We start from the raw sequence: 12,735 nt of genomic DNA on the forward strand, positions 1-12,735 counted from the left end.
CTAGCGCCAGCGCACGCCACGCACGCGCTCGCCGGCGGCGCCGCGCCTCGCCGCTTGCGCCCGGCCCCGCCATGTGAAGCGAGCTCCGCCGCGCAAGCACGCCACCGCCGCTACCACTTCCCTGTGCTCGCACAGCGCCGCCTGTGTCGCTCGCCGCCTGCCCGAGACGTCACGTCGCCTGTGCTCGCCTCGCCGCGCTCCACGACACCCGCGAGCGGCCGGAGCACCATTAATGGCGCCCCGCGATGCCCGCCGGCCGCCACCACTGCCCCGCTCCCATCTCCACCGCCTCGGCCGCCTATAAAAGGGGCCGAGGGGCACCCCCGGCGCTCCCACAACCCGCAGCGCTGCCCTGCCCAACACCTCCCTGCCTCTAGCGCCGCCGCCACGCAAGCCTTCGCCGGCCGCCGCCCTCGCCGCTGCCCCACCTCCTCGCGCGCGTCCCAGTCCAAGGTGAGCGGGGGAATCAAACCCCCTCGCCTCCCTCCTCCTTTTCCCTCCCTCTACGGCCGTCGCCGGGGCTCGGGCCGGCCGGATTGGCCGCCGCCGGCGCCTTGCCTCCCCTCCTCTGTATCCCATGGAGGGAGGAGGAAGGAGGTGGCATTTTTCCACAAAAGCCCCTGACCTTTCCTTCTTTTACCTAAGGACCCTTCCACCCTTTTTACCTTTTGCAAAAGAAACCCCCATGATCTCCCTATTTAAAGAAAGACCCTTCAACTATATAAAACTAATTATAAATAAACCCCTACACCTTTTCAGTATGTCCTGGATATTTCTAGAATTTACGATCAAGCCCTTCCACTCTTAGAAATAATTACGAACAGGTCCCTGACTCCTTATTTAACCCCTAAACCTCTCTGTAACCTATCATTTCATGCGCCAAACGACCCCCGATCGACCTAAAACTTTATCACGCCAATCCTAATATAGTTTTGGCCATGCCATTAGGAAACCGCCCTAAAATATTACCCCTATCACCATATCTTAATTATTTCCGATTCGAGTTGAACGATAAAAACTTTTATTTCTTTTTCTTGATTGTGTGTTTGTTTGTATACGCCGTAGATCATGGTGTGAACGAAGGAGAGCCCGTCAACGAGCAGTACTGCGAGCCAGCGAACGAGGACCAGTTCTGCGACCCCGAGCCCGTAGGAGAGCACCTCGATCAGGACCTCCCGGAAGGCTTCGAAGACGGCAAGTTCAATCCCATCCTTTGATGCATGTTTTGTCCCAGTTTTTATAAACACAACCTATTGGCCTATTTTTACAAAATTGCATATGTTTTGCCTGCTGAAAACATGGTTGGATAGCCACCCCTTGATTTGTTATACCCATTCCTTGACCACCTAGATTAATGTCTGAATGTGTTTTGTTTGGACGTTAATCGCTGCTAGAACGCTTAGGATCTTATACACAATGCAACTTGTTTTATAAAGAAAATGTGTGTGTGTGTGTGTGGGAAGGGAGAAATGTGGAATTTCGAAACATGAGTCTAGACGGGATGGATGGCATTTCTGTGTGATTTGCCGATTGGTGTGCTCGTGCCTGTGTGGCAGAGCAAGGAAGGGAGATATCCATCTTGTCACCACTAAGGACCGAGTTGGTGTGTCATCTCACCTAACTCCACTATCGTGCAAACCACTCGACCGTTGAATGGGCAACGGCTTAACGTAAACCCCACTAGTTAATCTGATAGCCATCAGGAGAGCTGAGAGCAACGGGTGATCAAGGAGAAGGGATTAGCTCTATGTGACTTATGCCCCGGTTAAAAGCTCTGTGATAGGTCAATGACCCCTTGGTGCATCCCGTGATGGCTAGTCAGGTCTAGCTAAGATGGGTAATGGCTTTGTTGGGATCTACACCGACACTACGGTGTTCGAGCTGTGGTACCCCGCTTGTGGGTAAAGTTGCACACCTCTGCAGAGTTAAGAATCTATTCGAATAGCCGTGCCCACGGTACTGGGCGAGATACGGTGTGGTCACATAACTAGTGTTTTTTCTGGGATGGGTTGGTGTGAGTTGTTTTGGAATCGAGTCCGACAGTTGTGCCGTGTGCTACGGCGGATGAGGAGTCCGGTAGCAGTTTAAAATTTGGGTCCTGTGTGGGCCAACATTATGGGTTATTCGGTACAAAGAGAACTTGCTTTGAAAAATCATTTCTTTCAAATGAACCCCTGTATAAAAATTTGCTTTCCGCAAATTAAACCCTAGCCTTATCCTTGATTTACCCTGTGCATTATATTCTGTTTATACCCCCTTCGTGGGTGTGGTTGGACTTGCTGAGTACGTTTGTACTCACCCCATTTCTTATTTTTTCAGAGGAAGATTCAGACTTTGTTCCAGAAGACGTCGAGTAGGGTACCGTCCTGCACCCAGCTTTGCCTGTGGATTAGGGTCACCCGCAGGAGATACCGCATAACGCAAGACTCTGATGACCCCCTTTTTATAATTAATATCGTTGTGTGGGTGTGAGTTGTAATCCTCGCGATAGTGGCGCTCCTCTGCCCATTACCGCGTAGAGTTGTACGGTGATGAACCATCTGATTTAATAAATGTGTCATCAGCCTCCTGGGACTGATGTTTATATCACATTTAAGTCTTCTCTTATGAGGGGACGCTTCAGCCGCGAAGGTCTTCGTCGTCGTCGTTGTCGTCGTCGATCACCAGTCTGATGAACTCCTGTGGGCTTTTTTTTCTGCACCTAATCTGATCGGCCGGATCGCCCGTGCAAATTGCCCCCAACCTTTTTGATCGACCGCGGCTTCGGAGCCATTATTCCCTGGCGCGTACGTATCATGGCTGCACACGATGCCCTCTCTCGTTTTCGTCCTATCTTCTCCTGCAGATCTCGATACTCCTCTCGGATTTTCCTCATTTGGTTGTCATCGATCTCGTGCTAGCTATATTCTATCTGATCCGTCGCAAGATCCAAGTCTTCGCAAATTCAATGCTAATCATCAGATTTTCACTTTATAAAATTAGAGAGCTACCAGTAAAACCATGGATAGTGTACCGCTCGATTCAGCTCTAAACGATGGGCTTGATGAGCGCATCAACAACGAGGTTTCAGCTCGCAAATTGCGGTTGCTTTTCGGTGCCGAGAAACTAAAGGCACCGGATCGATCGAGCTTTCCCAATGTTCTCCGCGTAACGGTGCGCCCCACTTTTGCAAGTGCGTGCCCGTTGACGCGAGGGCCAGCATGCAGCAGCGTTTCGATGGACTAGACTAGTGTCGCAGTCCAAAAGGTCAGCAGGCCCAAGTCCACCCCGCATCTCTCCTATTCTATCTAAGTTTCACTCGGCTGCATCTTTTCCCCCCTTTCACGAATATCACCTTGCATATCTCCCTTTTGTCAAGGATATTTACCTTTGTACAATCAAGTCCCGGAATCGAGCCACTCCAAAATAAAGGTGCTGATCATGTGGCGTCCACATGTCCAAGTACAATTTGCTCTTTTTTTCATGCAAGACAAAACAGTCCCATTTCTTTTGTCAACAAGTGAAATTAACCAGTGGCATCCATTGTATTAAAATTTTGCGGCCAATTGCGAGTTCGTCGGCGCATATTCTTGGTCATGTGGAGTGCCAACAAAAGCGTTTCAAGGTTTCTAAAGGACAAGAAGGGGCTGGGAGCTGGGGCAGAGGCTGACCGCTGGGGACCAGCTAAGTCCTGGCAGTTGCACCGCACCAGTGGTCAGCTCGTGGCCTGCCGCAGACACCGAGCCACAGAAGCTAGCCCACATCAAGAACCTGCATGCCATCGGCCGAACCATCATCCAAAGGATGAAAGGACGAGAAAGCTAGCTGATGGCTGCAGGAAAGGCGCATTCCCTTTCAAACAGTCGCTGGAGCTGGTCAGCTGGAGGCATCTCCCCTCTTCCGTAGCCAAGGAGGTGCATGCAAAGGCTGCTGACCCGATTCCGTCAGGCTTTGCCAGCGCCGAGGTCACGAGGCCACTCCCTCCACAGCCCAGCCACAGCCAGCATCCTTGGCTCGGCCATGGCCCATGGCTATGGTAGAATCGGTGGCGTCGACGTCGACGTCGATCCAATTCAACGCAGCACAAGAACCATGGGGTGGGCCGGTGGGCTAGTGGTGGTCTAGGAGCACAAGAACCATGGGGTCACGCCGGCTGCAGTGCACACTGGCTGCCGTGGCTGTGCGCATGGGCTCATCACTCATGGGCATGTGAGTGGCCTGCGCTGCGCCGTGGGGGCTCCAGGCGAAGCATCAGTTCGGTGGGCTCATCGGGGAAGCCACATTCCCCCATGCCAGTCGGATCCGTGTCCTTTCTTCGGCCTCTTCTTTCCCCGCCCATGGTGTGCCTGGCGCGTGCAGCCGGGGCGTCAGGAGGTGGGGCCCACGCCGCAGCGACCATTCTTGACGGGAACCTGTTTAGTTTACATGTAAATAAAAAACGCCGTAAACGTATTATTTTATAACAGAATTTTTCTAATTTGAAGCACTAAATGAAGTCTATTTACAAAATTTTTTGCATGGATGAGCTGTAAATCGCGAGACGAATCTAATGAGCCTACTTAATCCATGATTTACAACAGCGATGCTACAGTAACCATCCGCTAATTATTGATTGAACATGGATTAATTAGCATCATTAGATTCGTCTCGCGATTTACAACCCATCTATGCAAAAAATTTTACAAATAGACTTCATTTAGTACTTCAAATGACAAAGATTCCTTTTGCAATTTTTTTTTGCAAAATGAACTAAACAGACCCTCAATTTTCCATTCAACGCCCGCAGCCTTTACCTGCTGAGCCTCTAGCCTGAGTGCCTGACTGTCTGCGCGTGGGTGCAACCGTGCTCGTCGCGCCGTCCGGAGAACGAGAGGGCGGGCGGTGCGCCATCGCCATGCGCCCATCAGACTCGGACGGCAGCGCGGGGCGAGGTTGCCACGGCGCCGCGCGCCCGCGCCGGCCCAGACGCAACGCAACCGCCCACCCTACGAGAACTGATGAGAACCGGATGCAGGACCGACCCCACCCAAAGGAGGCGGGGAACGAAAAGCACGGGGCCCCACCCACGGCGCCTCTCTGACCTGACCCCGTCCGGACGAAAGCCGAGCTCGCCGGCGGGGATCGGGCCAAACCAGGCAACCGGAGAGGAGATGCGGAGGCGGAAGCCGACGCGCACGGGCCCGACACGACACGACACGACACGCCACCCACTCTGACTGCCCTGCCCCCAGGCTCGGCTCGGGCGCTCGGCCCCCGCCGGGAGCAGGCAGGCCAGGCGACCGCCGCACCGGACGCCTCGGAATGTTCTCGCCATCCGCGGGACATGCGCCGGTTATTTTAAACTGCGCCCCTGCCGGCGCCTGTCCGGCAGTCGCCAGGCCCGCGGCCTCGTTTTCGTCGCGTGCATTCCCCTCCCCTGTAACAACGAGGCGGCACGGGCACGGCAGGGGAAGCTGCCGGTGCCGGGGAGGGGGCATGGGCTAAACAGTTTTTGTTCTAAAAGGTCCCCCCTCATGTCCTCTCCTCTCCTCGGTATATATAACACTGCACGGCCCAGCACCGGCTCGGCGACGGCGAGACGGCGTCACAATTCACACCACAGCACGGCCAGCACCACCATAACCCATAAGCGCGGGAAATCTCCGGGAGGCCAAGACGGTTTGGGCGGCAGAAATACGGGGGAAAAGGAAAATCTCGCCCAAAAATCAAACAGGAGGCGCGCCCCAGGAAGGAAAGCGTGGTGGCGCAGCGCGATCTGGCTCTGTGCGGCTCTGCCGTGGTTGTGCAGCCTGCCTGCTCCCCGTATAAACCCCCAAACGGGGCGGCGTGTTCGCAAGAGACAAAAATACACGGCGGGTCATAGGCGGCCGATTCGGATCGGGCGCTAGCTACATGACCAGCCTCCTCGCCAATAGGATCACTACGCTCGTGCGCGCTCCCATGGCCGCCGCGGGGGCGAGGCCATTGCACCTGCACCGCATCCCGCCGCGGGAGGGGGAGGAGGAGGACGTGGCGGCGGCGGCGGCCGAGGAGGAGGACCACCACCAGCGCCGGCGGCCGCTGTCCTGTGCGGCGTCCTCGTCCTCGGAGCGGCCGGCCGCGGGCATGGTGGTGATCGTCGGCGCCACGGGCACCGGCAAGACGAAGCTGTCCATCGACGCGGCGCGGGCGCTCGGCGGGGAGGTGGTGAACGCGGACAAGATACAGCTCTATGCCGGCCTCGACGTCACCACCAACAAGGTGCCCCTCGAGGACCGCCGCGGCGTCCCGCACCACCTCCTCGGCGCCGTCCGCCCCGAGGCCGGCGAGCTCCTGCCCTCCACCTTCCGCTCCGCCGCCGCCGCCACCGCCGCCTCGATCGCGGCGAGGCGCCGCGTCCCCGTCGTGGCCGGCGGCTCCAACTCCCTCATCCACGCCCTCCTCGCCGACCGCTTCGACGCCTCCGCGGGGGACCCCTTCTCGCCCTCCGCCGCCGCGCGGGGGCGGGATCGCCCCGCGCTCCGCTTCCCGTGCTGCCTTCTCTGGGTCGACGTCGAGGAGGCGCTGCTGGCGGAGTACCTCGACCGCCGCGTGGACGACATGGTGCGCGCCGGCATGGTGGAGGAGCTCCGCGAGTACTTCGCCGCGACCACCCCCGCCGATCGCGCCGCGCACGCGGGGCTGGGCAAGGCCATAGGCGTCCACGAGCTGGGCGGCCACTTCGCGGGGCGCAGGAGCTTCCGCGCCGCGGTCGACGACATCAAGGCCAGCACGCGGGACCTGGCGGCCGCGCAGGTGTCGAAGATCCGCCGCATGGCCGACGACTGGGGCTGGCCCGTCCGCCGCCTGGACGCGTCCGCCACCGTCCGCGCCCGCCTCGGCGGCGCGGGGCCCGCCGCGGAGTCGGCCTCCTGGGAGCGCGACGTGCGCGGGCCGGGGCTCGCGGCCATCCGCAGCTTCCTGCGCGACGGCGGCAGCGCCACCGATGGCGACGACGAGACGGCGGAGCGGATGGCGCGATGCTGCGACGTGGTGGGGTGAGCCCGCGGCCGCTTGCTGTTACTTTCCGGGCGGAGCTAGTCGCGTTACGGCGCAAAGGGTGGAGGGGGCTTTTGGCCGCCGATTTTGCAGGTTCCGGGCGGCGCCCTCTGCCGCTGGCCGGTGGGGTCCGAACAAGGGCACAGTGACACAGAGAGGGGGGGGAGGCTTCTAGCCTCTAGACTCTGTAGAGAGAGGAGAGAGATAAAAGCTGCGTAGCATTGCAGAGAGGGAGAGGGTGAGAACGGTGAAGAGAATTTCTTTGTTGGGAGAGGGGTGGGGGGGGGGGGGGGTGAACTTCCATTTCCTTTTCTTTCTTTCTTTCTTTTGTTCGTCCGTTTCCTAACTGCGCCATTGTATGTACTACTAATCCACTAGACAGTTCAAATTTTGAAATATAATATGCAGTACAGCCGAGCCTCCTTGATTGATTTTTTTTCTCCCCCTCCTAGTGTTTGTTTGTCCTCTTCCCAAACGGCATTCTGCATTTCCGTTCCGTTTTGGCCTTTACAGAGAGCTGAGCTCACCCCACCTGCTCCGTCCCTCTGAACCTTCCAGTGGCATGGCAATCTGCTGGGCTGGCGGTTTAAAATGGAGAGGAGATGCCACTGCCATGGTGGCCGATGGACTGTGCCTCGGCGCCCCTCCAGCCAGGTGTGGTGGTTAACTAATCGCAGGGGGCACGGGGCGCAGAGGGATGATTGGGGGGCGGTAATCCGCTGCCTCCACGCATGCTTAGTGTGTGATTGCTGCTGATCAGGGGGAGTTGGGCGTGTGAGTTGGTGCCTGGTGTTCTTGCTGTTGCCAGCTAGGAAAACAGAGTCGGAGCCGTTCCGGTTCGCTGCCCCCCGCCGCTTCTTTGACTCCTCCCAGTTTTCTCGGCGCTTCCACGCGTGGCGCCACTGGCGCGGCTGGCCTGGGATTCGTTCGGAAACCAGTACGCCGTGACGTTCTCTTGCAGTCTTTTGCTCTCAGGGGCGGCGAAAAGCAAGAGTTCAGCTCGGAATGAACTTACAGGGACGCTGGGGGTTTTGCAGCCGTGTTCGAGTATGCTGCTTGCTTTGCTTGCATGCCCTTTGGATTGCGATCGGATGATCACTTGTTTGGATGCTGGCGCGCACAATATGTCCTACTAGTTGTTTTATTAGTTGTTTTTAGAGTAAATTCCCTGTATGCCATTGTAAAATTGAGGTGATCCCTTATGTATCATTGAAAATTAGCTCATCCCTTCTATGCCATCGTTTATAATTTTTCATCCCCTCAATGACATTGCTGTTAACTCTCCCTAACAATCCGTTAAAGCTTATGGTGAAAAGACCAAAATATCCCTATGTAGGATGAAGCATATTTCTTACCTTCATTCCTCCCATGCCATTAGAAACAAGAACAATATAGATTGATTTGGTTATTTTATCAGGAGATGGAGGGCAAACATAATGACCGAACAACCCATATAGAGAGATGTCAAATACATAAAATTCATTGCAAGCTGCCAGTGGTGTTTATACAACTAGTTTTTGATGCCCAAACATGCATTGTTACAAGCAACCAGTGTTGTCCATACATGCCAACAGTAGTACAGGACTCAATCTAGTAGCAGCACCCTCAAAAGGTTGAGCTCTACAAGGTTCCAGCAAAATAACAATGCATAGACTAGGTTTCACAGAAGAGGAAGCGGTTTTGCAGCCGTGTTCGAGTATGCTGCTTGCTTTGCTTGCATGCCCTTTGGATTGCGATCGGATGATCACTTGTTTGGATGCTGGCGCGCACAATCTGTCCTACTAGTTGTTTTACTAGTTGTTTTTACAGTGGCTTAGCTTGCATGCTGCTGCAGAATCTGCATTGTTTTCGTGTAGTGTTTGTGTAGGCACTGGCTCACCGCGCGTCCGACATGGAGACACGGCCCCAGGTTTTTACACGACGCTGTCGAGGCCCCCCTCTGCGTTCGTGGTGATTGTACCCTCAAACGCGACTGTGTTTAGTTCCAAAAAAAACTCCCCCCAATTTTAAATTTTCCATCACATCGACATCACATCGAAACATTAAATATAACAAATGACACATGCATGGAGCATTAAATATAGATAAATAAAAAAATAATTACATAGTTTTGATGTACACGACGAGACGAATCTTTTGAGCATAGTTAGGTCATGGTAGGACAACAATTACCATAAACAAATAAAAAGTGTTACAATATACTACAGTGTCCGACGTGACTTTTTCGCATTCTTTTTCCTCCGTCTGAACACGTGCCCGAGTCATCCAAGCATAGTCAGTACAGTACTGGTGGTCTGGTGCAGGTGCCCGGGTACTGATCCGTACTAGTACTCCGGCACGGCACGGAGTAGAGTATTCCCCGCGTGTCTGTTGGTCCTTGCGGGCGGGCGGGCGGCTGCAGTGAACAGCAACGGCAGGCAGGCACCTCCCTCCCGGCCTCTCTTTCAGCTACGGAATATTCAAAAGTAACCTGGATGCTGGAGGAGGAGCGCATGGTACACCTACAGCTACAGGCCGCCGCGACTGAGAGGGTGTTTTGGAACAGGAACTTAAAAAAAGTCCTAGAAATTTTTAGTATTTAGAAGTATTAAATAAAGATTAATTATAAAACTAACTGCAGAATTCTGAGGCTAAACTGCGAGACGAATCTAATGATGTATCTTAATCTATGATTAGCGAATGGTTATTATAGCATCACTGTAGCAAATTATGAATTAATTAGGCTCATTAGATTCATCTCGCGAAAAAGCACTCAGCTGTCAAAAAACATTTATAAACAGATTTTATTTAATATTATAAAATAATAAGATTCCTTTAATGTGATAGGGACTTCTGAAAAAAATTTGGAACCAAATAGGGTCCGAAGGAACTGGCTTCCAAACTCAAAGTCCCTACACGGCTACTAGTACGTACAATTCTGAACATCTTGTATTTTGACTTCTTCCATTGTCTTTTCGTATTTAATTTTTATCTTTTTGATGTATTTTTTTTGTGGTTGTTGGATTTGGATCTGATGGCTACAATTTATGGGTGATGAATTCTTTTATTTCACTCGATTTTTGTTTTCCTAGATTTCGGTAAAACAAAGGAACAAATCACCCGAGGGTGTGTTTAGTTGGTGAAAAAGTTTGGTTTTGGTACTGTAGCATATTTCGTTATTACTTGACAAATAATGTCCAATTATGTACTAATTAGACTTAAAAGATTCAGGTCGTGCTAATCAGTTAGACTGTGTAATTAGTTATTTTTTCAACTGTATTTAATGCTCTATGTATGTGTCTGAAAATTCATATGGCGATTACTGTGCAAAAAATTTTGGGAACTAAACATAGCCTGAGTGATTGTCTCTCTCGAATCACACGAGTCAGCCATAGACGGACCCCCATGGGAGGACCATATGCTCGTGGGATTAGCAGACGACTAACAGGGGGTTAGTTGGACCAGCCTGCACCCTGCAGGTCGGACCGAGCACGAGGCCCGCACAAGGCACAACGGGCGCGGCGCGCAGGCTTGACCGGAAGCAGAGAAGCTGCTGGAGCAAAGGACGCACGCCTGGCACGCGCGTGGCCAGCGACCGCAGGAGCCCCCCATCCCATCCCATACGCTTTGACAGCTTCACAAACGACGGCGGTGATGCAGCGCGACGCAGCCATCGTTCATAGCACGATGATATGCAGTGGGCCAGGCAATAAGCAGTCAAGCTTGCTGAAACCTGCCCTCCCTTGCAAGCATGGGTACGGTTGTGTTGAGAATGCCTGCCATGCAGTGTGGCTCAGCGTCGGGCAATGTACTCGCAACGAACAGTGACCAGGCAAGCAGTGTACCGCAGCTGGCTTGCATTGGGTGCTGCAAAACTGGTGCCAGCCCGGCCGGCGTTCGTCGAGAGCCGGACTTTTTTCCCTTATTATCGGCTGATTCTTCTGTTTTCGTGACGAGTGGACGGAACTTTGGTTTCAGTAGTATCAGTTAATCTGAACCATTGCTTGGGCTATACTCCCTCCATACTTGATTTTTATAAAAATATTTATCGCGAAATAATATATTTATATTTTTATGAAAGTATTTTTCAAAACAAATCTATTCATATGATTTTTGTATTTTGAAACTTAACAACTTAAAAATTATTCATGATTTATGTTCCCAATATTTGACTCAAATCTTGTCCAAAACAACATTCTTTTCGAGTATTGAAGGAGTATTAACTATGAGCTACTTAAGCTGAAAGAACCAGTAGGAGTAGTCTGCATGCTAGTCCAATGAAGGCCGGATCTGCAAGCCTCACGCAGTTGGTCCGGCCTATACGGAGAGAGGTCCCGGATCATAGACAGGCCGTCGTGTCGCGTCGCCATTCATTCACCAAGCTCAACCAAGTGCATGCATTCCTCCGTCCGAGCGTGACGGACTGGTCCTGGAGCTCGACGACGGCTTCGCCGTCGCGGGGGGCGCAGGAGCTTGCACGCCGACACCGATGACACATGGCCATTCCAAGATCCTCTGAATAGCCGGGCACCGTGGCACGACGCCCGTGGCGGCCAGCTCTCGTCCACGGACCACTACCATGGGTGCGCGTCGTGCCCGCCTCGATACGATGACACACAAACCGGCACACCAAGCAACAAAAGCTTGCCGGTTTCCACCGTGCGTTGCGCGAATCTCCCATCAATCCCATCCGTACAAAAAACGAGTGAAAACCAAACATGCGCTTGATGCATAGAAATTCCGAGCCATCGGAGGTCTATGAAATTTCTCCTGATAAAAAAGTAGAACAGATAGGTCTATTGGGCTGTCAATGGCTCCTACAGGCCCATAAATCCGAAAGAGAAGCCCATGAACCATACCTTCAGAAAAACCTAACGGTCAGGACTCAGGAGGGTTGTTAGTTGTTACGAGAGGAAAGCAGGCAGGCTCGAGAGATCGAGGACGACGATGGCCATGTTCCTATCCGCCCGCCTCGGATTCCTCCGCCGTTCTTTTGCGGCGCCGCCGCGAGCTGCATATGGGTGTAGGTTTCTCATCTCCAAACCTACAAAAGTGGACACAAATACACGACGCTTGCACCATGAAAGAAGTAACTAGAAACTTTTAGATTTATTGGACCAAAACTTAGATGACAATATAAGCAACCACACTACATATTCTCACATTATATTGTAAGCTTCGTGGTGTTGGGGTCGGTCTAGTTTTGATGTATAATGTGGATATGTATTGCCTTTGTGCTGAGTTGTTAGGCTCTCCAGCCTGGTTTCTGTATGACCTGAGTTACTCAGTGAGTTCAGCCATACACAACTCTGCAACTTTTTTGTCTGTCGAATGCTAATAGCCTGATAAAGAACTGGCCAATTCCCAACCATGGTAATATGAGCTCTTAGTTGAGAGTTGGCAATGAACTTGTGTAAGGAAAATGGCCTCGTTAAGCTATTGTTTTGTGATTTTTGTGATTGAGTAACAACGCAATCAATGGGACTAATGAGTGTGTCAAGTGAACATTAATAGATCCCAGGGATGAAGCAAAAAGGCCAAACAAAACAAAACACGAAGAAAGAACTCAAAAAAATGTCGAATTTGACCAATTCTACAAAAACCAGTGGGACCGGATACACCGGTGATGCCACACCGGTCTAACCGATTGGCATCAGATGCACCGGTGCTCCATGACCAGTGCATTGGGCCGTGCAGTGCCCAGGCCACGAGGGAAGGCGCAAGCAGCACCGGATGCACCGGTGGTGCCAAAAGGACCGT

At 52.9% G+C, this 12,735-nt stretch overlaps 1 protein-coding gene across 1 annotated transcript; it reads left to right on the forward strand.

The window, feature by feature from the left end:
- The first annotated feature begins 5,374 nt into the window (after positions 1–5,374).
- LOC120664720 (adenylate isopentenyltransferase-like) lies at positions 5,375–7,427 on the forward strand. Its single transcript, XM_039944023.1, has one exon. The coding sequence runs from the start codon at positions 5,872–5,874 to the stop codon at positions 6,997–6,999; it is 1,128 nt and encodes a 375-aa protein (XP_039799957.1). The 5' UTR covers positions 5,375–5,871; the 3' UTR covers positions 7,000–7,427.
- Positions 7,428–12,735: the final 5,308 nt, after the last annotated feature.

Source organism: Panicum virgatum, chromosome 3N, assembly GCF_016808335.1.
Source record: "Panicum virgatum strain AP13 chromosome 3N, P.virgatum_v5, whole genome shotgun sequence".
Lineage (NCBI taxonomy): Eukaryota > Viridiplantae > Streptophyta > Magnoliopsida > Poales > Poaceae > Panicum > Panicum virgatum.

Bases quoted from the DNA above. Each gene is read 5' to 3' on its own strand.
- LOC120664720 (XM_039944023.1), top strand. From the start codon at position 5,872: ATGACCAGCCTCCTCGCCAATAGGATCACTACGCTCGTGCGCGCTCCC.